General features: G+C 26.4%; 2 protein-coding genes across 7 annotated transcripts in view; one reads left to right on the forward strand and one right to left on the reverse strand.

The window, feature by feature from the left end:
• Positions 1 to 9571, forward strand: part of LOC107450091 (stromelysin-3) — a 63665-nt gene extending 54094 nt beyond the window's left edge. The window contains exons 8-11 of the mRNA XM_016065801.4: positions 1756 to 1892; positions 3448 to 3589; positions 7457 to 7638; positions 8796 to 9571. Of these exons, the coding sequence (XP_015921287.1) occupies positions 1756 to 1892; positions 3448 to 3589; positions 7457 to 7638; positions 8796 to 8975 (641 nt within the window). The 3' untranslated portion in view covers positions 8976 to 9571. The remainder of the gene's footprint in view (positions 1 to 1755; positions 1893 to 3447; positions 3590 to 7456; positions 7639 to 8795) is intronic.
• SiaT (beta-galactoside-a-2,6-sialyltransferase) lies at positions 2319 to 25715 on the reverse strand. 6 transcript variants are annotated; one of them, XR_015430503.1, is made up of 8 exons: positions 25119 to 25715; positions 23086 to 23192; positions 21263 to 21883; positions 19519 to 19718; positions 16906 to 17080; positions 13695 to 13975; positions 6725 to 6784; positions 2319 to 2547 (listed from the first exon to the last, which is right to left on the reverse strand). XR_015430503.1 is itself a non-coding variant. In XM_043042130.3 (8 exons), the coding sequence occupies exons 4-7, from the start codon at positions 21858 to 21860 to the stop codon at positions 13734 to 13736; spliced, it is 1215 nt and encodes a 404-aa protein (XP_042898064.1). In that variant the 5' UTR covers positions 21861 to 21883; positions 21977 to 22049; positions 23086 to 23192; positions 25119 to 25715; the 3' UTR covers positions 2319 to 2547; positions 13695 to 13733. The 6 variants fall into 6 exon arrangements, 4 of the variants coding, with proteins under 4 accessions (XP_042898064.1, XP_015921289.1, XP_015921291.1 ...); XR_011638285.2 differs by lacking the exon at positions 6725 to 6784 and adding an exon at positions 15221 to 15287; XM_043042130.3 differs by lacking the exon at positions 6725 to 6784 and adding an exon at positions 21977 to 22049.
• Positions 25716 to 26613: the final 898 nt, after the last annotated feature.

A 26613-nucleotide genomic window follows, 5' to 3' on the forward strand; every position in this document is an offset into this window, starting at 1 on the left:
CAATTCGCAAGTTTCATAAGCTTTTTAATACTTAAACCAATCAAAAGCTCGAGATTAAAAAAATAAATAAATAAAAAACTTGCTCATGAGGTGAGAAATACAAATCAACTTTTGTTTTTGTAAAAAGCTACACCGTTTTTTTTTTTTTTTCTTTCTTTAAGTCAATAAATTTTTTAATAATATTGCTTTAATATTATCTCTGTACGGTGAGCAACGAATTTTCATATAAAATTGAAAAGATCTTCGGAAGTATGATTACCTTGCAACATGTTATTTTTAATATTTTCCCTGAAAAGTGCTGAGCATTTCACATAAGAACTAAAGTTTTTGTCGAACTTCTTTTAATGATTCTCGAAATTTAATTTGTTTAATAAATGAGCATAAAAAAATTTAATAGCTTAGAACTAACTGGAAAACATTAAGTATTATCATTATAATTACAAGTCCTCCTTTGAAGTTAACATTCAAAAACAGCAACCTTAGTAGCTCCATAGGTCAAAAATAGTACTCTAAATATCACAATATACTTCAACACATACAAAATATACTTCAATCATTGGAGATCTAACCCATACAAAATATACTTCAAATAAAAATAGCACAAAAAGTAAAGAAAAAAAATCTGAAGAATGTATGGTTCAGGGTTGATTCCTGATTTTCAATCCTACAAATTGCAGCCCTATTTGAAATCAGGATAAAAAATCTACGTCCCTATTACTGTTTGATCCTGATTATTCACTCCGAAATATACATTATGTACATATATGTGAGAAAAACGGTCTGTTCATGCTGATTTTTAATAAATCCATGTGGTTTTTCGATTCTTTTGAATACGATGTTATAAAACGTGGATTTGAGATAATTTTTTCACGGGCTCAATTCACGACGCCCCAATTGTAAAGCATTCCTCTGTTTCACATTATCGGCGAACTTCACATTAATCAAGATTTCTGCAAGAGGCCAAGAAATCATCTACTTGCAAAATTTCTTCGTAAGAAATTTTGACATTTAATTCTATGATTTTTTTTCTATGAATTCTTTTACTTTAGGGTATTCTTCTACTCTTGTGAATTTACTTTTAATATTCATGGAATATCCATGGAATTTTTGTTTATCAGCAACTTTTGTTGCTGAAGTAACATCAAATTTTATCCACCCCACACTCCTCCAAAATTCGAGATACAGAGGATTTGAAAAAAAAAAGGGTTTTCAAGATAACCATGTAAAATACATTGAATTTCGATTGTTATGGTAGAAAATTTATGAAACACAGAAATTTTTGAGATAAATGGGTTTGAGATAGAATTGACTCTATTAGGTAGAGTTTTTCTTTTTTTCTGTAGCATATCAGAAATTTTGACTCATACATAAACATAATTCCACATTCAAAAGATAAAAGATTTGTAGTTGCACAGAAATTTAAATAAATTTATACCTGTATAAATAAATTTATACAGGCCTAATACTACACGCGTATTTTATTTCACAATACGTTTACCATACTTTTTAAAGAAAAGGAAAAATTTCATTATACTTTAACTAGATCTACTAACTTTTATAGGAGTACTATTGTCTTGAAAGGATTAAAAATAAGTGATAGACATTTTTAATATAACTAAAATGAATAAAAAGATTAAGTATACAAGAATTAAAAGATTATTTTAATTGTCACAATTTCAGTTCGCTAAAATTGAGTTAAAAAAACATTTTCACAAAAATCAAATTTTTAATTTATTAAAAATTATCTACTTATAGGCGAGTTTTATTGGAAAATTCTCAAAGATGCGATAGCTGATGGATATCCTCGAAAAATTACAGATGACTGGAATGGCCTTGAAGGAAATTTAGATGCCTCTTTAACATGGTCAAATGGAAAGACTTACTTTTTTAAGGTAAGAAATATGTTAACATATATGTATATATATTATTTATATAAAACTGTGCTTCTCTTTAAGGATGCAACTATCATAAAACATATGATCTCATATGACAATTACTGATCTTCATCCCTTTTTAGGAACTGTTTTACATGATAAATTCAATGTCTAAATAAGCAGCATGTCTAGAAATCATTATTTTGCAATATCAGCCAATATTAACTACAATGATATGCAATGGTCTACAGACTGTTTGAAATGCTCTATCATATCATGAAAGGAGGAAAACTAAAAAAGCTTCCATATCATACATATATTTCATTATTTTGGAAAGTTAAAAATTATTTACTTAAACAGGCACACATTTACTAAACAGTTAATTAATAGTAATAATTAAAAGATAGAAAACAAGGAAGAATTAGAAACAATAACTAAAAAATGTTTTTAAGTTTCATAAGATTTTATTAAAATCATAATTTTAAACAAGAAATAAATTAAATGTTTAGAAGTACATCAATTCATTTTAACAGGTCTTTTTCTTTTTTTGGCATACTGGATACACACACACAGGTTGATTTCAGACTTTGTGGCACATATAATCAGTCTGAATAACTTTTACCAAAGTTATCCACACTGTTATCTTGTAAATTAAGTACACAAAAGGAAATGCCTGCAAAGAAAATGGCAGATTAACACTATTTATATCGGAAAAAATAGTAATTGAACAGAAACAAACAAATAAGATTTCAGGAATCAAAACAAAGAGTTATATATTAGTTTTCAGTTATTACTGCTAAGTCTCATTAAAATAATGAAGAATGTACTTAAAATATTTTCATATATCTCTGAATATTTTTATACATTGGAACTAGAACTGGAATGGATGTTTCAGAAAGCCTGCACCTAAGAGCTTATCTCCTGAGGAAAGATTGTAATTGCCTAAGGGAATTAATTGCTTAAAGTGGGAAGTTTAGATGATACATTAGTTAAAAGTAGTTTGAAAAGTAATTATATATATAATATCCTAAGCTGTTTAAAAAAGGGGGGTCAGTTCAAAGATCTAACCAACAATTTGTCAGGTCGTGGTATAGGACCAGTCTGTGGTGAAAGGATCAGGATTTCATACATTTAGAGCTCTAAAAATTTATCAGCAATTTCATGTTCACCAGAAGTATGTTTTAAAAGGTGATTTTGATGTACATACTTCCTACTGAATACCTTATTTGCTTTGTATATGTTGTAGGTTAATCCAGAGATCCAGCACTTTGCATATGTTACTCTCATTTTGCAATGTGAGAGGCTAATTGAAAATTTTTCCAGTATTTTCTTTTCAGCTGGATAATTTCAGGCTTATTAAAATCACTCCATATACCTTTAGATGAATTTAAATTTCACAAAGATACACTCAGTCAGAATTTGCTTAAGGCTTATTACAATGAGCTTTGCATTATACCAAGCTTTGTATAAAGAAGTGTAGTAAATCAGATGAATTATCCTTGGACATATATATGTTTGAAGAAATTATATATTCCTTTAATTTAAATTACTCCTCAACAATTTCAATGTATAGGGAGGAAGATATTGGAGGTTCACAAACAAAGAAATGGATACTGGTTATCCAAAGTTATTATCACGAGGATTTGAAGGAATACCAGATATGCTAGATGCAGCTTTTGTATGGAGTGGTAATGGTAAAACATATTTCTTTAAAGGTAAGTCGTTTTCACTACATATTTATATAATAGTGTAGTGTTCTTATGTGTGTATATATATATTCATGTCACATGCAAAATATGTATCTCTGTAGTTAAAACTGAAATGTTTGTATTAATGCATGCTAAGAATCTTAGGAAAATGATAATAATATAAAGAGCATTCAAATTTTGAATAACACATGCTTTTAAATAACACACACGTTAATAAACCAAATTATCAGTTGAATCAAGTTTGACCCACCAACTGATACGCAATCAACAAATAAAGTGAAACACACTGAATAATTTTTGATCAAGCTATTAGAACTCCAGGTACTAAGATACAATCTTAATGTTTTAATTGAACAACTTAAGATATTTAAATTAATTAGTACTCGTGATAATTTAAGCTATGAAATCTGCCACAAAAATATATACAATCTGGGAAATTTGGTCTAAATAGAGAAGAAGAGTAAAAATTGCGTGGTTCTTTTTACTTTTTGCTTATTAGACCATATTTCTAAAACTAACAATGCAAATCAAAAAAATTTTACATGCATTGATAAAACTTGTTTATTCAAAGAGAATTCTGAACAAAAATTATTTTTAATAATTATTAATTGTTTTTTAATAATTTATAGTTTAATAATAATTTAAATAAGTTTGAGTAGTAAGGTATACAAATTTTTACATCTTCTAACTCATTTAGTACATTTAAATGACAAAACCCAAATTTTGAAATTAAATAACAGCCTTACAAAAGAGTGATTAGATCAAAAAATTAACTCGATCAATGTAAGAGGAGCATTTCAACTGGCATTAAAAAATAAGTAAATATTGGATTACTTTTTTCTCTTAAAATGTAAATTGTCAGATAAATATCAATATTAATGAGTTTAAATTTTAGCAAGAGTCATATAGCATTTTCCACTTCTGACATTAGAATACTTAGTAGCAAAAAATCAATCAATATGAGGATCACTCTCAAATTTTTTAGATATTATTAAACATTTGAAGATAAATTAGTCACATTTTAAAAGTGTTAACAGAAATTCCTCACAATAGCACTTTTGACATAGCTTATAAGGCAGGATTGCATATTCCTCTGTGACAGAAGTAAAATAAATGTAAGGCATACTCATATACTCATGGAAACTACATAGACACATAGAAGTTGTAATTCATTTATAATGTTGTTAAGGCCTAGGTAGATTAAGGTCAGAAATTCAAAATGTGGCAGAAACAATGCAAACACAGAGATGAGTAAAACTATGAAAAAATAGTCAGAAATAAATTTTGCATAGACTTCAATCATCCTAAAATGAATAGGACTGTGTTATGTACAGTGTGCAGAAAAAAATAGAAAATCCTAAATAACTTTTAGTCTATTGATCAGATTTACACACACTAGGACTCAAACTTAATGGTTCGTGAGGGTGACCTCAACTATGCTAATTATTTAGGCAGATTATATTTTAAAATAGGATATCAGACACAAAAATGCACTTTCTCTGAATAAACATATTTTTTTTCAACGGAATTAGATTCCTGACCCTTAAAATATGAGGGGTAGCCACAACCTGAAAAATATGGTCCCAATAGTTTGGTCAGGAAACTGCACAAAAGTTTGGACCCCTTAATGTTCATTTTACTTTTAAGGTATTTCATTATATCTTAAGAAATTTTCAAGTGACTTGAAAATTTTTTACAATTGTTTATCCACAGATGATTCCATACACAAATATAATTTTTAATAATTATTTATTACTTTATAATATTTTATTTAATAATAGTCAAAAAAATTTGAATTACATGAAATTTACATTTTAAAGAATGTAATTTTATATGGCAAAATACAAAATTTTAACAAAATCAGTCAAATAATTCCTGAGAAATTGGATTTTTATATATAAAAAAAGTTGTATATATTTTTCAGATGGCAGCTATTCCCCATATTTTAAGAGTCAGGAATCCAAATCCGTTGATAAAAAGTATGTTACTTCAGAGAAAGTACATTTTGTGTCTGATTCTGTAACTTAAAGCATCATCTGCATTAAATAACTTAATGGTCACCCTCATGAACCATTAAGTTTGAGTCCTAGTTCATGAAAATTCCATTATTAGATCAAAAGTTATTCAGAGTGCTCCAATTTTTTTTATTTTTTCATTATTTTTTATTTATGTTATTTACGTTTTATTTATTTATTATTTATTTTTTTAATTAATAAAATTTTTTTTTGCCACACAGTACAACATGATGTACTTGAATAGCAACAGTAAAACCGTAGAAAATATAAGTGTAGCAACAATGAATAACAACATTAGCATAAAAAAATAATATAGCAATAGCAGTAAAAGAAGCATAATTTCTTGATTAAAGAAGGTATCAACTTTAAAAATTGTTATCTTAAAAATAAACTGCACAAAATTTACAAAGAGAAAAAAAATTGCAAATGAGTAACTCTGACATTGCAGTTGATGACATCACCGTCTAGCAATGTGATGTGTAAGACAACTAAGAATAGTAAAAAAAGTATGATTCCGTTTGGACAATGTGTAATTTAACTAATAATGTCAGTAGATTGAGATAATTTCGTCATGACAAACTGCAAATTTTTAAAATGCTTAAAACATTCAACATCTTGAACATGAAAAAAAGTTTCTTGTTGTAATCTTATTTATTTCTTAATGAAGTGAAATCTGATGAAAGTTTTTTAAATTTGTGCACCAATCTTACTTCACGAATGGTTTCCAGTTGACAAATAATGGTGTGTCAGTTAGCAGTAACTGCTTATGTTACTAGTTCCATTTCTTTAGTTAGTACTGTTCTGCTGAAAACCTGACATGTATATCATTTTTTAATTCCTCCTTATCTTAACAACATAGTTGGTTAAGTTATTTTAAACACTCATATTTTGCTTTCTTGGTGCGTTACTTATAACCAAATTTTATTTTCTTGAATATTATTTTGATAATTTAAAAGTGAAAACTTTTTTAGGGTTATTGTTAAATTATAGACAGGGGCGTAGCTAATTTTTTCAGTTTACGATTTTTTATCAATAAATTTATATATACCATATATTTAATGTTCAGTTTACTTTGTATCAATTTGTAGGCTCAGGTATTATAATTAGCTAAGTTTGGTAAACATACTTTCTTGGTTATCTTCACTTCAATACCATAGAAAAATATAATGATCTTACACTGTCATTCCTTTAAAAAAAAAGTTTATTTTAGTTATTTAGGATTCAATTATTATCAAAAATTGTCTATCACAGACATTAAAGACATTTAATTTACCTATCAGACCAATATTTTTTGTTTTATTGTAAACTTATATCCTGTCTTCTGTTTGAAAACTTCTAAGGGATAATTTTACTAAAAGTAGGAGGGTTCAAAAATTAAGGAAATGGGAAAATAATAAACTAATATCCTTGTGAATAAAATCATCAATGTTTTTTCAAATTTCTTTAAAACAGGCTAACATTTTTTTTTTCATTTTGAAGAACACTTTTTATCTTAGACCTGTAGCATACTTCTATGTAAAGTTTCAATATAATTGTTCAAGCAATTAATACAAATGTATAAAGTAAAGATAATAACAGCATATGAAAAATTTTGCAAGCATGCTTATCAAGTTGAAATTTTAGTGATTCACTACCTTTGATCGTAATTTCACTAACTTTTAGTAAAAAAAATTGGTAGTGAGAAACAGTAAGAAAAACAATATCAGATTGTGTAAAATGTAAATAAATTACAAGAAAAAAGAACAAAAATTTTAGTTAACTTATTAAGATTAGAACTTTATTTGTATTGATGGATTTGAATTAAAAACAATTAATGTGCTAGTTGTATAAAATGACATTAATTTTTTTTTCTTGTCAGGAGACAAATATTGGCGTTATGATAGTAATAGCGACCCTCCTGTAAGCAGCAAATATCCTAAGCCAGTTAGCAACTGGAAAGGTCTGCCAAATAATATTGATGCTGCATTTCAGTGGGAAAATAGTAAAACATATTTTTTCAAAGGTGACAAATACTACAGATTCAATGATATATCATTTGAAGTAAGTATCAAATTAGTCTAACTGAAAAAGACTAGCTTTCTATTTAAAAAAGTAAGGCTTGTTAAAATATAGAATTTACTTGGTCACCTTAAGTTAATCCTCTGAGTGTTAGTCCGGGCTTTTTTCAAACTGTCAGACGCAGGCTTTCCTGAATCATTAAACTGGTTTATCTATGTTATTGAGCGGGAAAATAATGCACAGCAGAAAAATTGGGCACCATTTTACCCAGAGACTCAACACTTGGAAGGTTAGACATTGACAAAAAAACTACTCACAAGATATTAAATTATGCGTTAACAATACAAATACAATTTGCTTACAAACAGTTATAAAAGTACATCAAGTATTAAAGAATCCTCATAAAAATTTAGTATTTCATTGGATTAATGTTCACTATCATTAAGTTTTTTGCAATTACCTAGGTGAAGTCACACGAGAAATTTTTTATTGTAATTTATACTTTTTAATGGTTTTATTGAATTGTTGAACATAATATTTAGTTAAATCCCCTAAAATCGTGGAACACAAATTTAATAAAATGCATCATCTAAACTAACACTAAGATTGTATTTGTTATTTTATAGATACATTCAATAGATATCTCACCTTGTAAAATAAATTTAGTGGATTCATTCATTCATGCTAGGAAAAGGTTTTTATCAAATTTTGTTACTACATATTATGGGCTAATGTTTAAATATTGTTACTTTTATTAAATATCATGCCCCAGATTTAATACAAAAAGGCTTAGCAAATTGTTTAAATGCATATTTACCAACACTATAAAAATGGTTAACATTAAAAAATGTTAAGAGCATAATAAAGTATGCTTTCAAGAGAAGCTTAGAATTTGATAAATGAGCACAATTGTATTGCTGTACTGCTTAATAGCATTCAGTTCACCTTTCTTTTCATACATGAAAAGAAAGGTTATAACTAAAAAAAATTAGTTTATGGAAAAAAATTAAGTTGCTTTAAAAGCTTTAGTTCCAAAAGATACCAGTATTCTTATCACAAACTCAAAACAAGTATTCTATTTCCAGTTGAATTATTAGATAATATGCAGTTCTTAAAGGGAATGTTTTATTTACAATTACTGTTTTTAAAAAAATTGGAAAAAAATTTATTTGAAATTCTAAGAGTTTGAATGATTTCAGGTGGATTCTGGCAGTCCTTCTTACCCAAGGTCAACATCAGTATGGTGGTTTGATTGTCAATCAATATCACATAGGACAAACACAAGTACAAGCACAGAAGCTTCAACACATTTTGGAGGTTTATTAATTAGAAACAATAACACTGTTATACGAATTGATGATGAAACAAGCCGTCTTTAAAAGGAGAAAATATACAACTCCTGTTGTGATTTATAAATTTCAGCTAGTCAAAACACTAGCCTCTATAGTTTAAAGTGATTCTTCTGGACAAGATAAAACAACTGAAAATCCTACTTCAGTTCTTTGGAAAATAAGTGATTATCTTTCCCCAGAGACTGATTTCTAGGATGATGAACAAAGCTTCAAAAGTGGGTAAAAAACAACAACTATTTACAAAAAGAAGGATTTACATTAAGTCTGTGTAAAATTACCCATTAACTGAAAACTTCATATGTTAAACTGTTAAATTTCTGAACTAGAATGTGAGAAGTCAAATGTGATAGTTCCACAAGTTCACATTAATAATTTCATGCACATTTCATATTTCAGTATTCAAAGTTTTTGGCATAAAAAATCAAATCTGTTTATTTAATATTTTTAATTATTTATTTTCTATGTAGGTAATTCAATGTGCTTAGTTCATAGCATTTTTGATAACATATTTAAATTAGTAAGATTGATAATAGCTTGTTTATATTTATCAACAATTTACTTTTTGTTAAAATAAATTTTTTCTGTTCTCAAATTCTGTAAAAATAAAATTTTGCTAAATTTGACAAGTGCCCTAATATTACAATGATTCATATTTAAAGTTCACTATTATTTATATATACCAAGATACTCCAGTTAATAAATGCCTAGCATAAAAAAAAACTTCCTCAAAATAATAAAGTTTCTTTTGCTTTCAAAAAACCTAGATCAGAATTTTAATTTGGTTTGATGAAGTTTAGTAACAGATGGAAAAACAAAACATGAGAGGCTAATTGCATTAAAGTTCAGATTTAATTAAAGTATGATTTTCAATTTATTCAAATATTTATTATATCTTGTTGTAGTTTCAAGTATAAAATAAAGAATTTGCATTAATTTTTAAAAAAAATTCTATCTTGAAAGGCTTGACCTAGATTTAGTATGGTGGTACAATAATTTTAGATAAAACTTCATTTCTAGGCACTTATTTGTCTGGCTCTGAAGGCCAATAAAATACCTTGCCAGACCAGACCTACTAATAAAATTTATTATTATATCCTAAAATGTTTTAATTAGTCTTGAATACTAGAAATCATTATGCATCACAGTAACTCCTGTTACAACCTTTATCTCATCATTATAATTATTAGAACTTTTCGAGTTATGTCTAGAAGAAACTGAAATGGTTGCACACTTTAGTTGGAACACATGCAAATCAACTCATACCTCAACACCACAAACATACATAATAATACATATATTCCTAATAGAATAAACTAAGAGTATTGGTTGAAAATATAAATAAAGAAAGTACAAAACTATTTTAATTTTATTTTTATCTTTTTTTATTTTAAAAATATGTTATGTAAAAAAAATCAGTAAAAATTATCATTTGATGTTGTTATTGTAAGAGTCACTTATGACCAAACCATAAAATGATTTTTAGAGAACAGCTGTGACAAAATGTTGAAAAATAACTTGTTGCTTTAGTAATGGGGTGAGGGTCAATAACCTTATTATGAGTTTAAGAAAATTAGTTTGTAGAATGGTCTGAAATGATAAAATTAATCTTAATTATAAAAGTAAGATAAAATATAGACTAAATAAAATATAGAATTAGATAACATATAGAGGGGACAATAATGATGTATGTGTATAAAAATATTCTTACTTTTAGACTGATTCGGATGCAAAAATCGCTAGTCAGCAAATTAACTATATTTTACATATATATGAAAAACTAGAAGTCATATTAATAATTCCTTCTCATTTGATACAAATATGAGGTCCTTTAGGGACAATTTAATAATATTTATAATAGGAGACAATAATGACAAATAAATTAAGAGACAGAATATTTCTGATGAATTGTGAAAATATAGAGGTTAATGAAAAATGCTATGCATATCTAATTAACTTCACATTAAGCAACAAAAGGATACACATTTGTACTTAGATTGATATTAGTTTTAAATATCTTACTCTACGGTTATAGACAGAGAACAGAAGTGACATTTTTCTCATTCAAATTAAGCTATTAGTCGCAATATTTATGATGTAAGAAATTTAATATGTTAAAATTGAGTAATTGAAGGTTAATTTAAAAAACTCCTCATAAGAAAAATGTGTTGAATAAAGGCAAGAAACAGAAATGTCACTCTTTCTGGAGAACAATTCATGTATACATACAGTCTACATTACTGTGAACAGAACTGCATTAATGTAAAATCACTTAATGTAAAACATCACTTTACATAAAATACATGTCTGGTTCTGAGAGTTTATAATCAATTAATATAGTACTTTATATGTTTATCATGACATTTCTAAGCTGATTATTGCTTAACACAAAAGGAAACTGATATGTAAACACTGATATGCAAGTGAATGAAGTGATATTTATAAATTTCGAGTATGAGAAAGGGAAAAGGACAATCAGAACAATACCTATCAAGTCAAATCATGAAAAAATAAATAAAAAGTATGTGAAACTAACTTGCACAAAAAATACTTATTTACATACTTATTTATTTTTTACAATATGTATACATTGACAAACTGTGAAGCTTTATACATAAATCATGATAAAAAAGAATAGTAATAAAGTAAAACAGCAAAATAGTGTAGAAATATTAAGAAAGAAATAGGCATTTAATGTAGCATTTTCTTTCATTATTTTCTTCTTGGAAATTTTCTGTTAAAGTTTAGAAAATGATAAATTTTGCGAAAAGTTAGAATCTCATGCCAGGAAATGTTATTTAAATTTTGTCTCTCTCCCTCCAAATTTTTCAATGATGCTAAGAAAATTACTGATGTTGTGTGTTTCAATGACTTGCCATGATAATTCAAAGAAAGATAAAGGAATCATCGGAAAAAAGTTTGAGGTGAACCTTTGCTTTTTAAATATCAAAAATGTTCTGGCAGACAAAAAAAAATTAAGCAAAGGAAGACTTAACAGTTTTAGTGTGCTGCGATATGGATGGGTTCAAAAACTTTCTTTGGGACTTGGTGGATTTTCCAATGACTAGCAATGCTTCAAGAAAACAAAAACCTTGCTTGCAAATTACTTATTTAACAAAAAGACCAGGATAAATAGGGATATTTTTTTTCAAAATGGATTCTTCTGATTTTCATGTTTAAGTAAATGCCAATAAAAAATCTTATTTATACAGAAGAGAAAGTTGCAGACATTTTAGAAAAAAATTATGAATCTTTAGATGAAGAAAAAGAACAAGATAAAGAAGCATTTTGAGGGCTGATGCATTGCTAAGAACTTTGAAAAATGTTCTCATTCAACAAGCAAATGCATCTTCTACTGTGACTTATTTATTTCGAAATAATTGTAAAATTCCAAAAAAAGAAATAAATATCAATTGCAGACTCTCCAAATACATTTTATTAATAATTGGTCTGTACATTATATTTTTCATTTGTTATTTGCAATAAAATATAAAATAGTTAAAAATTTAGTTCAAACTTTTTAAGCTATTTTAATTTTTTAGTATATAATGTTGTTAACATACAAACTACACATATTATACTTTCATAATATCATTAGTACCTAATAAATTATTTTTGAGATTTATAGGATAAAATGAAATTCAGTTACTATAAAGTAATAATCTGTAATTTATTTATTTCAAAACAATCAATTTCTATTAATTAGTGCAGACGATATTTTAAGTTACGAAATCAAACCCAAAAACGTACTTTCTCTGAATAAACATACCTTTTTTTTCAACATATTCAGTTTTCCAAACCTCAAAATATATGGGTGGACTGCAGTCTGGGAAATATGGTCCTAATAGTTTAGTCAGAATAGCAATCCAACTTTTGGACCCCTTAATGTTAATTTTACTTTTTGCATATTTCGCCATTTCTGTACAAAGTTTTAAGTGAATTGAAGATTTTTTGCACTCAATTATAAAATTAATTTATTAAAAGATAATTCCATGCAAAAAATAAATTTTAGTACTTATTTATCTTTTTTATTAAATAATAGTAAAAAAAAATTGAATTGTAAAGTATACAATTTTTTATATAATTTTAAAGCATGTAATTTTACAGGGCAAAATACAAAATTTGAGCAAAATTGGTTGTAAACTTGCTTAAAATTCGATTTCTCAGTAACTGTTCAAATTATTTAGTATAATTTTTTTGACTATTATTTAAGAAAATAATAAATATTTGCTAAATTTTGGAATTATTTTTGGATAAACAAATTTGATAATTGTATGCAAAAAATTTTCAATTCGCTTATACTCGTGATATGGCGAAATATGCAAAAAGTTGAATTAACATTAAGAGGTCCAAACTTTGGATCGCTCTCCTGACCAAACAATTAGGACCATATTTCCCAGAATGCAGCTATCCCCTATATTTTGGGGGTTAGAAATCTGAATCTGCAGAAAAAAGGTCTGTTTATTCAGAAAAAATACAGTTTTGGGTGCAATATTGTCTACACTAATATTTGCACTGCACATTTGAGGTCACCCCCACAAATTATTAAAAATGCATCCTAAAATGAAGATTTGATCATTAGATCAAAAGTTATTCAATGTGGTCTGTTTTTTTGGACACACTGTACATACTTTAAAGTCTCATTTAACTTATCAAAAAGTTACAGAAATCTTCTTAGTGTTTCAGATATCTATATCAAGAGACTTATCAATACCGCAAATTATTGTAACTTTAAGCTAAAAGACTTACTTAGAAATAATCAATCAACTTGGAAGAATTCTCGATATCTTAACAGTTTTGCAATCTATATCCAGCTAGAACAATTTTTCCAGTCACAAATATGTCCCGATCAGATCCTTCATTTAAAGACAAAGTAATTAGTTTTTCAGATGAGAGAGGATGCCAATCTCCTAAAGTACAGCCAATGTCATCATGAACATCAAAATAGTGACAACGTTTTGTAAATCGCATGGAAGGAACATATTCATAAACATCAACAATGTTACACATGTTTAAAAGGAGAGTTAGACCTAAAAGAACAATTTAATTTTATGAAAGTAGGAATTTATCACAAAATTAACTAAAATGACTATATAACAAAATTAAATACACCTCTACCAAACTTCTCAATATCATAATTAAGGAAACATTTTTGTGTCAATATACAGTTTTCTATTCGAATTCAATTATTTGAATTCATAAAAAAAAGTTCAAACTTTCCTTCTTTAATAAAAAAAGACCTACACTTTAAACAAATATAATAAAAAAATAGAAACAGTTAAGAGGAGACATAACAAACATTGGCTTAGACACTGATAGTCATCACAAAATATATGTATTTTAACTTGGTAATTTTTATTAAAAAAAATATAGCATTGATTGATTACTAACAAGCATTTTACTTTCCTGCTTCAAAACTTTAACTCAAGTTATGAAAATGATTCAAGTCCAAAATAAATTTTTATTTTTTTCATAATTTGTTTTTAGGAAATCACTTAATCTCTCTTTTTCTCTCTAAAGGAATAAACTTTATATTTTACCTTAATCCTAAATGAACAAATATTTTTATAAATACATATTATTCAACTTTTGAGGTGTTTGCAGAAATATTTTCCAGTGGTACTAAATTAACATGAAAAGTTTTAAAACAAATATAATTTATAATTTTTTTTAATCTGAATGTAAGAAAGCAATCATTTATCAATCTGATCATTCATAATAATTATTTCTAAATAGTGGGGAACAAATTCTTTTAATTCTTATTTAAAATATTAATTGATTATGTTTTCTTAAACTAATGAAATTCCATACTAATTGGAGGGCATGTACATGTAAAGAAAAATTAAGTGTACTATGTAAGGTCTTGAAATGTTAGAACTGTACCCAGAGAGATAGAAGGAAAGTTTTGTGGCTTGAATTAGAAAACTGTTTCCTAACTTGACAGCCATGCTATTGAAAGTGAATGAAAATTCCTCTTAACCTGTTAGTAAAAATTATGTATGGTGGGAATTGTCTGCAAAAGTCATTTGAAGCTATAATTGCATTAACACTAATAATTTCACTGCCTTAAACAGTAAATTTGTTAGCTACATATCTGCTTTCTCACATAACACCAACTGCTTATAATGCAAAGGAAAGTTTCAGCTGTTTTTTTCTAAATAAAATAAAAAGATTTTCGAAATACAGCAATGAGAAAAAGTTAATTTACAGAGCTTGGAAGAGAGCTAAACATTGATTTGGTTAAAAAACTGTAAGAACTGAGAGATAAAACATACTTAGATAGCAATTCCTGCACTTCAAGATTTAACAAACAACTAGTCTCATGGAAATACAGCAGACACCCTAAAATCAGCAATGATGTTAGGATGTAAACAAACTATTACTAGTTGCAGTTAGAAGAAATCTATTTCGTTTTAATAATTCTTTTTAAATATTATTCACTCCCTTTTTATGCATAATTTTCTTTTAAATTAATGAAAAAGTCCACATTACCTAATTTTTTTGTCTTTTTCAACTGGGTAAAAAATAAAAGCGGTAAATATCTTTTTAATTCATTATTTCGACTTAATTAACATCCGTTTAAGAATCTCATTTCTTAAATCATGTATTTGACAAAAATGCAGAGCAGGTAATTTTTTATTCACCTCTTCCCCTGTAATATTCATATTTTATTTTATATTCTTTTTAATGAAGTTATTATTTCCTCATTATCACATGCAGTTTCTTTAAAACTTCATTTTAATTCATTTTTTTACTGTGCTCTATTAAAATTCCAGGTGCTCTTAAAACATTGTTAAACTTGTTTTTAATTGTGCAGTATGCAAAATAATAGAAATTATCCAAACTTATCCAAAGTAATTAGAGCATTTTCCAGAGTGACAAAACTCACAATGTGTTGAAACACTAAGAAGATCAGGGCCAATGCTTTAGGTGAAGGTTTATCTGTGATGAAAAATATTTTTTCTTTACACAAAGATTCAATTTTGTTTTTAAATAAAAAATTTTAACTGTTAACTAGAAAAAACATCATTAAAATTAATACTAACTATAAAACAAACTACATTAGCATTTATGTTTGAAAAGCAACATAATAATTTTAATTTGCTGATAACTTAAATAATTTAATAAAAAATGCTAAATTATAAACAAATAAATTATAAAAAATCTGCAAAGCCTATGGTCCCAAGTTGTGCAGACTTCAGAGAGTCTACTATACATTTTATATTTTATTTAATCAAATATCCTGAAAAACTTTAAAAAAAAAAAAAAAAAAAAAAAAAAACAGTGCTTAAAATGAGTTTAAAAATTTTTTCAGCAAAAAAGCTAAAATCAGAAGAAATAAAACTTACACAAAATTTTACAAGGCTTAGGAATATGATTCGGCATACTATTCTAGAAGCTGATGTGTTTTGTTTTGTTTTTTTTTGTAAACAAATTTAAAATTTTCATTTTTTAACAAGATTTCTCGCAGGTGGAGAACTTAAAGGTTAATATTTTTTTCTTGTTAAGATCATATCATTATTTGTTTGTGATACAGATTGTCATTTTTTCTTCTGTAATAAGTATTTCTCTACACTTATATACATAGAAATAATTGTAAGAATCTTATAAAAGAGGCGATATTGCAACTTTTGTTAAGATTTCTTTTTTATAGAATCCGATATGCTTTTAAAAAAAATATTAAAAAGTCTTCTTTCAGTTTTACATTTTTTGAGAGCCTTAAAGTATTTTCCTAAAATTTCTATTGTAGCAGATGGACTGTTAAAAAAAAAACTAATTTGCTTAGATTGTACAATATTTACTTATAATTAAGACAAAAAACATTGCATTCTTCAGAAGTGACTAATTTTTGACATAGTGTATTTGGTTAACAAAAAAGGAAAAAGTTTGGGAAAACAAAAAAACTAAATAATTTTTAAGTAAATTAAAGGAATATAAAACAAGATAATCATTGTATTACCTAAAAAACCTGAAGATGGTGGGTTTGGCTCAATGTGAACAGCAGTATTTGACTGGATGAAGTCCCAAGCAGCCCATAAGGCATCAGGATGCAATATATAAAACTGTTGATCTGGATAAATCTGCCTATGCAGCCAATATGAAGAAAATAGATCAAAATCTGGCTTTTTGTACCACTAAAAATATTAAAAAATATATGCTAATTTAATTACCTACATATTCTAATTGATTAAAAACAATGTTTAAAAATCACATATAGCAAAATTCTAAAAGTAATTGAAATTATAACATTTCTGTTTCAAAATTCATTAGAAATTCTCTTGTAACTCTAAGCCAAAAAACTTTAAAGGACTTTGCATTAAAATCATTTTTCAACCCAGAATAATTTAACTACTCAGGAAGTTCTTGGGGTTTTAATGGCACATTTGAGTGACTGAATGCACTGGTTGAAGTCTAAGATTGCTTTTACTACAAGTGATAATTGCATCAAATCAACTGAATCTATGCTTATTTCACCTCTCTAGTTAAGCCACAGGATGACATCAGAAAAGTTTGATGTTCGGCATTCAACAGGAGTGGTAATATCATGAAACTTATATGGTAATATTATTCTCATGCTAGAATCTAGTTGCTACTCAACTTTCTAGTTACTTGTACTTTAATTTATGTAAATTGCTCATCAGTGTTTAATTGGTCAATGATGCTAAATCTTGATAATTAAAAGGTTGAGACTTAACAAATATCTTTGCTCTCATTATGTTTTCCTAAATTTTATTACCGTGTGACATTATTCTGCAGAAGTAGAGCCTGCGCTGTGGCACATGTCTCCATGAGTAGGGTATCATGTTTCGTTAACGTTTCATTGTAAATCATCTGAACTTTATTTCATCTTTTCATAGTCATCAAATTGAAGCTTATTCTTTTTAGAAGTTTCTACTTTGTTTATCACTATGTATTTCCCTCTGTAAAACGTAATCGATAGATGGTGAGAAATAATTACAACCAGCAAAGATAGCCTAGAATGAACATGCAAACTGACAGCATCACTCGAAAAGCAAGTGAAATTAACATGCTTAAAAAATGTGCTGAAACATTTAAAAAAAATTTCTTTTGTCTGTATTGTCTCATCTTTTTGTATTACATAAAAATATTCAGTAATTGTACAGTTATAATAATAAGTTAAAGAAAAATCAAAATTGTTAAAATTTCTGGCGACCTTTGCTGCAGGTCCCACGACTCCAAGTGGGGTTATGAACCACAGTTTAAGAAATTCTGCTCCATGTAATAAATTATGCTTTAAAATATTACAAAAGAAATAAAAAAGATATAAGGTGAAAAACTTTTTTTTAATTTTAAAACAATTCTAAATTAGCAACATTTAATAATCACTATTTAAAATAAAATTTACTTCAGTAAGGATGCTTTTTTTTAAATTTAAATAAATTTCAAACAGCATGTTTAATAATAAAGTCCTTAAACTGTTACACAAATCTTGAGATAAAAGGATAGATATTAAAAAATGAAAAAATAATAACTAAAGACAAATTAAAATTTAAAAATATTTGACAGGTAGTGAGCATTTTATTTCTAGTTAAATACCATTTTTATTCCATACAAGATAAAAATAACTTTAGTAAATAACTTTATCTCACAAAAGGTTTTTCTTTTTATGTGAAATAATTTAACTTTAAAACATATAATAATTCCTTTTACCATGTTTTCAATCAAATAACATGATTTTACATGTTTCTAAAATTTCAATGCAAAGTTTAAACATTTTCAATATTTTACATTCTTTATATTGTTTAAAGAAATGTTTTCTATTAATCTTTTTATTCTTTGGGATTAATTAAGAAATACACTTTTGTATCAATGAAATCTGGGATATGGACAGTATACAGTTACACCAATATGGAGTATACTAGCTGAAAAGAAACTATGTGATTAAATGTTTGTTTTGATTGTTACACTAAATTATGGTACGGTTTTAAAGAGAATAACATTAGTTGAGGCTGATAAAAAATATCTGACTTGTAAAAATTTTTATAAATGTATCCTTTTTTGATGCATGTTAGACGATGAGTCGGACAAATGAGGCAATTTTCACTTATTACACTGTACTTAAATTCATATATTATTTTCTAAAAAATTACCCTATATTTAACGATATTTGTGAGAATACGATACAAAAACAAGACCCCAAAAAGTTCTTTGCAGCATAAGTTTAATCAAGTAATAACCAATTATCCACCTTATCCCTCTCTTTTGCTTAAAACTGAGAAATGTAGAATGAAGAATGAAGCAGTATAATATTAAAAAATTCAACCCTTAAATAAAACGAGACACGCATTTCACAACAAAATAGGCTGATGGAGAAAGATAATTATTATGAAACCTTTAAAATATGATAATAAACATATAACAGGAAAATGTGTAGATATCATATAATAATGATAGGTAAAGATTTTAAACACTTAAAAACATATATTCTCAGTAATGGAAAAAATAAAAGAGAGAATATAATTTTTTAAAAAAACTGCATTTATCACAAAAACCCCAATTTTCAAAATTGATATATTTTTCAATAAAATTTATACTTAACAGTATGTTATACCTCTTCAAGAGAGCCATGATATTTTGAAGGATCCCACACAATCAAAGTTATATTTTGATACAGAGGAGAATTCAAAAAATCAAACTCTGGTTTTGAAACAACTTGAGAATTTAAAAATCTTATAGTTGTTTTTGATCCAACATCTTCTTCAAAGCCTTCGGTTGGAGCACTATTAAAACGTAAAACAATATCATGCGAATCTGAAAGAGCAAAAAAGTCAAATGAGGCCAAATTATTTCCTTGTTGAATAGATGACACATTTCAAGAAAAAAAAACATAAATTTATCTATCTCTAATATAATAATTACAATTCAGAGGTCAACATGCCAATAACTGACCCAGGCTGTTCAGTTTCCAAACAATATAGATACACAGAAGTGATACAGCAAGCACTACGTCAGGCAGACAGATTTCAAAATATAGTTGGATAAACAAAGGAATTGCTCAAAAATTAAAAAAGCACCTATGGGGAGAGAAAGGGATTTTAACAACATTCATGCAAAACTAAAATAATGTTAAAAGAAAAAATTATAAAAATAGTTCTTTTTAAAAAAAATTAGAAAGCCTGCTGTTACCAAACACTGTTCTACATTTTATAACATTAAGTTATAAACATGAGGAATATGCATTTACATTTTTTTTTTGTTAGAGGTTCTCATATTAAATAAAAGTAAAAAGAAAATTTTACTTACATTAAAATTTGCACTGAAAAAAGCATGCAGTCTGCTCCAAATAACTTTTAATTTTTTTTTCAACTTTCAATATACATAAAATTCAAAACATTTCTAGAATTATTCACAAAAATAAATATACATATCAAAGAAGCAATTTCTTCTCTTTGCAATTTTAGAAGAAAATTTTTCATTTAAAAATTATTAAGATATTGTGAAAAGTGATAATGATCAAACATTTCAGAAATAACTTCAATTATCACATTAGCATAGCTGCACACCCTGTTTATATGGAAATAGTCACAAGCTAAGTCTCTTTTTAAATAATTGAAATGATTCAATTTGCCTCATCTCCTCTTTCGTTTTTCTTATTGATAGACATTTTAGCTAGCTACTAAACATAAACAGAGGTTGATACCAAGTCTATTTTTAGGTCCTTTTTTTTATTAACAATAAAAATGCTTTTGTGCAAATTTTTGAATCATAGAAAATATTGAATAAATAATACCAATCACTAAATTATACATTCAGTATCAATAATATTTCAAAACAAGCATGTGAAGATTAGTGAAGGCTTACTATTATTTTATTATTAAGGGCATATTTAAGACAGTACATACAGCTTGTAAGGAAATCAAGAGTTTTGTTTATTCATTAAAAAAAATTTTAAAACTTATTACACTTAAAATAAATTTTAGGTAGAATTAAAATTAAATTTAAAAAAAAAAATTTGATGTAAAATTGTATTTTGCAAATGAATATATATTTAAAAATTATTTTACATAAAAAATACAAAATCAAATAATAATATCAAATGTCAGACTCAGAAATTTTTAATGAAACAAATCTTCCTCTATAGTTTTAAAATAGATGCATAGCTTTGAATTTTTCATATGTTATGTGAAAATTTATTGATCACTTTACAATTCATTATGTAAAGCAAATGTTGTTTAAGACACTTTAAAAAATAATTACATATTTTCTCATAAATACCCAAAAAAAAGTTAAATAAACCAAGCCTATGTTGAACTGAATGAACAAAATTATATAAATTTTCAACGATTGTTACAGACCTATTTCTTTTCCTAACTTCGATTTGTACATTGATCCAGCACTTGATACAATGGCACAAGTATTATGCTTTTGAAAAGTTTCATAAAGTGATTTCAAAGGAAAATATTTATCATAACCTAACTTTTTGAATGGTTCAATATTTTTATCCAACATTCTCATGGTCACTTTTTCTTTTAAATCACAAATTAATTCGTGTTGACTTTTTTTAGAATATCTTCCATTTTTCCTTTTAAATTTTACTTTATAGAAATTATGTTCATGCTTGTCTTTATGAAATAATACATTTCCAGCAGCTAATTGAGCTTTACGTAATTGAACTAACAGCTGATTTTTATAAGTATGGATTTTACTGCTTAATATATCCATCATAGCCTCATTAGAAGCATTCCCTCTCAACTGCGAAAATTCTATTTTAGAACCATGTGTTTGATGCAAAGCAGTTTGCTGAATATAACGAGCACTGTGCAAAATCATTTGTTTCTTTTCTAAAGCAGTTCTCCAGTATTGACTCCATAAGACATAAGCATAACCAATGACGCCAAAAATTGTCATGCAAATAAACATAGATATACTAATGGCAATAAATGGTATCTTCATCCTTTTCAATGATTTTGGGAAAGCTAAAAGAAAATTATAAAAAAAATTAGTAATAATTCAAACCTTAAAATTAACAATAACTTTTCCACATTAATTCAGAAAACTACGACACTTACATTAAGCCTTTAACAGGGTGTCGTTACCTTACAAAATAGCTCCATTGAATAATGTGTTGGGAAAATTGGTTTTCTTAATGGGAAAGAAAACAGATTCCAAATTGAGTTTAGGGTTGAGAGTTAAAGGGTGAAGCAAATTTAAAAGTTAATTTAATATAATTTAAAGTAATTGTGTATTCAATAGTAAAAAAATATAGAAGTTTATGTAAATTTTATTGAAAATTATTTTTAAAAAAACATTTATTTATAAAATTATAAAACATAAAAAGTTAATAAGATGTATGTTATATTAGAAACTATTTCAAAAATCTGTAATAATGCATAAGCAAAAAAGTACATACAAACTAAGATATAACCAAGTCAAAAGAAATAGCTATTATTAAAATGAATTTGAAAGTTAAAAACAATTTAATTGATGTCATCAAAAATTTTAGACTGAAAAAAAGGTAAAGTGTAAAAAAGATAAGGAATTCAATTATATTTTTAAAAAAAATTATAATGGAAAGAAAGCATTTTAAAATGTTTCCCAAATAATTCTGTCTTCAATGAATGCTCTTACAAAAATGTCTACCATATTTTTTTTTCTTCTTTCTTTTTTTATCTATATGCTTTCTTATCAATAGCAAACTGCAACTAAATACAACAAAGGCTGAAGTTCCAAACTCAACTTTAACCATTTCTTAAATTCTAATTCCCCCCCTTCATAACACATTACAAAAATCTTATAAATTTCAAGCCAAACCATAAAAAATATAAAAAATTATTACTGCAAATATAAAGAAAATTTAAACTTTATAATCTGTCTATAACACATATTTTTGAAAAGAATTTTAGAAAGGACTTATAAAATATTAATTAGTATTAATATGAATCAATGAAATGATTTGTACAAGTTCTAACAATCATATACTAGTTTATAAATAAATCACAAAAACAACTCAAATTAATCTTGCAAAAACACAAATTGGCTTAAATATATTACTGACATGTTAGCATATATAAGAATATTAATAATACAGCCTACATTCATTATTTGTAACAAAGTGTTTTTATTTCAAACTTTACATATTGAGAAATAAAACCTATTGCATATACAGAGCAAGTCCTACCTCTATAGCAAGGATACTTTTAGAATCTTAGCCCTTGTTGATTAAAAGAAGAAGAGAAACACTACAATTTTTTATAATTATGGAGTTTTTCACATAGTTTCCAAAACCTAAAATTCCAAATGAGATTTCCATTAGTTATAGTATATAATTAAATAAAAGTAAAACTAGTGCACTAAAAAATACAGAACATAATTAACAATAACCTATTACTACTTAGTGAACTTTTCTTCATACCAATATAGATGGAGAACTGAAAAAAAGCTATGCATTAGCAACGCTAGTATTTAAAATTTGTAATAAGCTTTCTGGGTTACTATTTCCGATTTATTTTTATGCCTAAGCTTAAAAGACATGTCATCCTATACTATTATTGTACTTGTATTGTTCACAATATGACTTGTGTTATATACAATAAAATTGGTAAATCGATTCAACTAGAGCTAAAGACATAAAAAAACAAGAGATAACACTCAAAACATGGTAACTCTTACACTTTTCCTAATATTGTGATATTAATTTCCTTAGTTTAATTTATGGCTAACAACCTTTTAGAATTTATAAAATGTAGAAAAATCTAATAAATGGTAAAGTACAAACTTAAATAAATACCTCAATGCTAAAACTTCCTACAATATCAAATCTATTTAAATATTATCCCATAAACATAAGTGAAGATCCTGTTTCATAATCTTGTTATTATTTCGACTCAGTTTCTCATTCATAGAAAAGCTCACATACACTATTTTAAAGTAGGCAATTCCCTTAAATTTTATAAATTTAACTGTATATATCAAATATTTGATTTATTGTGAATTCTTAATTATACTCAAATTTGATTCAAAATAAGTAGTTTTTTTTCAATGTCATGGGGAAAAACACTACGTTTATGGTATTATTTATTGGTATTCAGAAATTTTAGTGAATAGAAAAAATCCTAAATATACTATGTGCCATTACAATAATGTAGTACATTACATTACAGTAATGTAAATGTACCACTTGAATACTAATGGGTCAAAATGGGAAAAAAACTTGGAAAACCTTACTCATGCCATGCAGTAGTGTAACATCCTGATTAAGCACACTTTGCAAAATGAGAATTTCCATCCATTGTGGATGGTTTGGTTATTGATACCCTTTCTCAGTGAATGTTTTAAAGTGTCAGCATTTCTATTTTTTTTTTTTTTTTTTTTTGCAACTGTAATGGAAAATTGGATGTTTAAAATAAATTCTTATAATCTTGTAGAAATATAAAATAAGTATTAAAAAAAAAAAAAAAAAAGACAATTTTATGAACAGGCAGATTTTTGAGCTATTAATAAACAAAAAAAAAAAAGGCAACCAAATATAATAAATGAATAATCCTAAAAACAACTAAAATGGAAAAATACACTTGATAATAAAAAAGAATTCATTTGCTTCAAAACAATTAACAATCTACTTTCCACATAAACAATTTAATAGAAATTGTTCAGTTACTTAAGTCATTGTTACATTTCCACACTTGATCCCATAGCAAACTAAGTTAAACAAAGTTAGGGTGTCCAAAACAGGGGTTATTGAGAGATTCAGAAGAGCTTGCCTTGAATCCTTGTGGCAGTATAAGCTGCCTGGGTGCTCATAAGAAAATATGATACTATTAGAGTTTTGGATACAAATAAGATATAATTACTATGAACAAAAAGTCAAAACAATGAAAACTACTTTACTACTGAGCAAAGCTAGCTGTTCTAAGAATTTAGAAATGAAAACTGAAAAAGAAATAAATGCCAGTAGTTTTATTAAACTTTCTTCCCCAATTTGAAATTACTTACTTCCATAATATTTGTTTTATAATTATTACATTAGATGTATAGAATAAATATGATATTCCAAATAATATAAGACTGGAGTGCCATGAGACAATTTCAAATTTTGTAAAGGTGATGCTACTTTGAAAAGTTTGGGCAATGATCTGTTTAAAGTTTTAGAATTATAACAAAGTTCCTGATATTATACAATAATACCTGAAATCATAAATGCTTTTTCATTACCTTGTCATAAACCAAATTTCCTTTACACCAAATAGTTCAGTCACATTTCACAGTGCAACTAGTAGACGAAATGCCATTCTTGATTGAATTTTGAAATCTAGATCCCGAAAAATAAAGGTAAGAACAATTTGTAAAACTCAATATGATCGAAAAAAAATTGATCACTTTCTTTTTTATACGTTAACAAAAAGCTTTGCGTTCAAATTCAAACGGTGTTTTCAAAGTTTAAGTCTTTGAAATAAATTCTATATCTATCAGAACAAAATGTTAACAAAATATTAAAGTGCTAACCAAAGGAATTTACATAAATTCAATACAATTAACTTTCACTGAAGCTGATATTTTATAAGCAATTCTTCGATTTCACAGTTAAGAATAAACAATTTGTAAAAAAAATTACATTGAAAATAACATAATTTTGTTTTTTTTTTAATTCATAAAAAAAATCAGTTTTCAGTTCATTAAAATTGACTTCTTGACAAGAGACAGTAATTTAGCATCATATTAAGAATTTTATAACCATGTCCAAAGAGTAAACAACATCACTTTCTATTTTGATTTGCTTAGTTTATTTACTTAGTACGTTTCCTGCGTTCTGTTTCTGCATGATGAGCACAACAAACTTAAACCTGCCAACCCATTCTCACTGCATACGATTTACGCACCTCTCATCGTCCTCGAGAGAGAGAGAAGAAAAACCCCTCTGTTTAGCGAAGATAGGTTGGAACTAGTTTCAATATTTCATGATATGGATGGTGTTTTCTACACTAGGGCACGCTGCAAGCTCGGGACTGCCTAAATTTCCGGGTTACTGTTTCCGTTGTATTTTCAAGCCATTTGGCTTCATTGTGTTTTGAAATTCTTGCAAACTATGTATTTGATTACTTATTACTTATCAGAGGCGTATCTAGAGAAAATGGCGCCTATGGCAATCCTCCTATCGGCGCCCTTTTTAAGATATTTTTATTCTCTATTGTTTCACACACACATGTATATATATATATATATATATATATATATATATATATATATATATATATATATATATATATATATATATATTGTGTTTGTATCAATAAAATGCTAAAAATTCATTTATATAAGCAAAAAAATATTATAAAGTGTTACAAATATAATTTTGAACAAAAATACGCGCACACAAATGTTGCTCTGAGTTAAAGAAAACCGTAACATAACTGGATGCTGAAAATTAAAACTGAAAGAAGTTGATTTTTTAAGAGTAATTATGTTTTATTATCATCAAAGCAGTAAAATTATCGTGATATTATAAATTTATTAAAGATCACAGAGTAAATAATTACGTTTTGTTATGGCAATTATAAATTAAATAATTGTTATTAAATTATTCATTTTGATATATTTATTATTTACAAGTCATTAGAAACAATACGCTTTCAATGTAGGTCAGATAAGTTTGACAACCATATTATACTAAGTTATAATAATAAAAATGTCTGCTCATAATTACATACTC

The sequence above is a fragment of the Parasteatoda tepidariorum genome, chromosome 11 (genome assembly GCF_982258835.1).
Source record: "Parasteatoda tepidariorum strain Cologne lab strain chromosome 11, Ptep-v5.0, whole genome shotgun sequence".
Classification (NCBI taxonomy): domain Eukaryota; kingdom Metazoa; phylum Arthropoda; class Arachnida; order Araneae; family Theridiidae; genus Parasteatoda; species Parasteatoda tepidariorum.

Excerpts from the sequence above, each read along its gene's own strand:
- SiaT (XM_043042130.3), bottom strand. The coding sequence starts at position 21,860 with ATGAAGATACCATTTATTGCCATTAGTATATCTATGTTTATTTGCATG. Across the intron at positions 19,719-21,262 it reads GAAGTTAGGAAAAGAAATAG|ATTCGCATGATATTGTTTTA; the intron begins GTCTGTAACAAT and ends TTGCTCTTTCAG. Across the intron at positions 17,081-19,518 it reads ATCATGGCTCTCTTGAAGAG|TGGTACAAAAAGCCAGATTT; the intron begins GTATAACATACT and ends TAATATTTTTAG.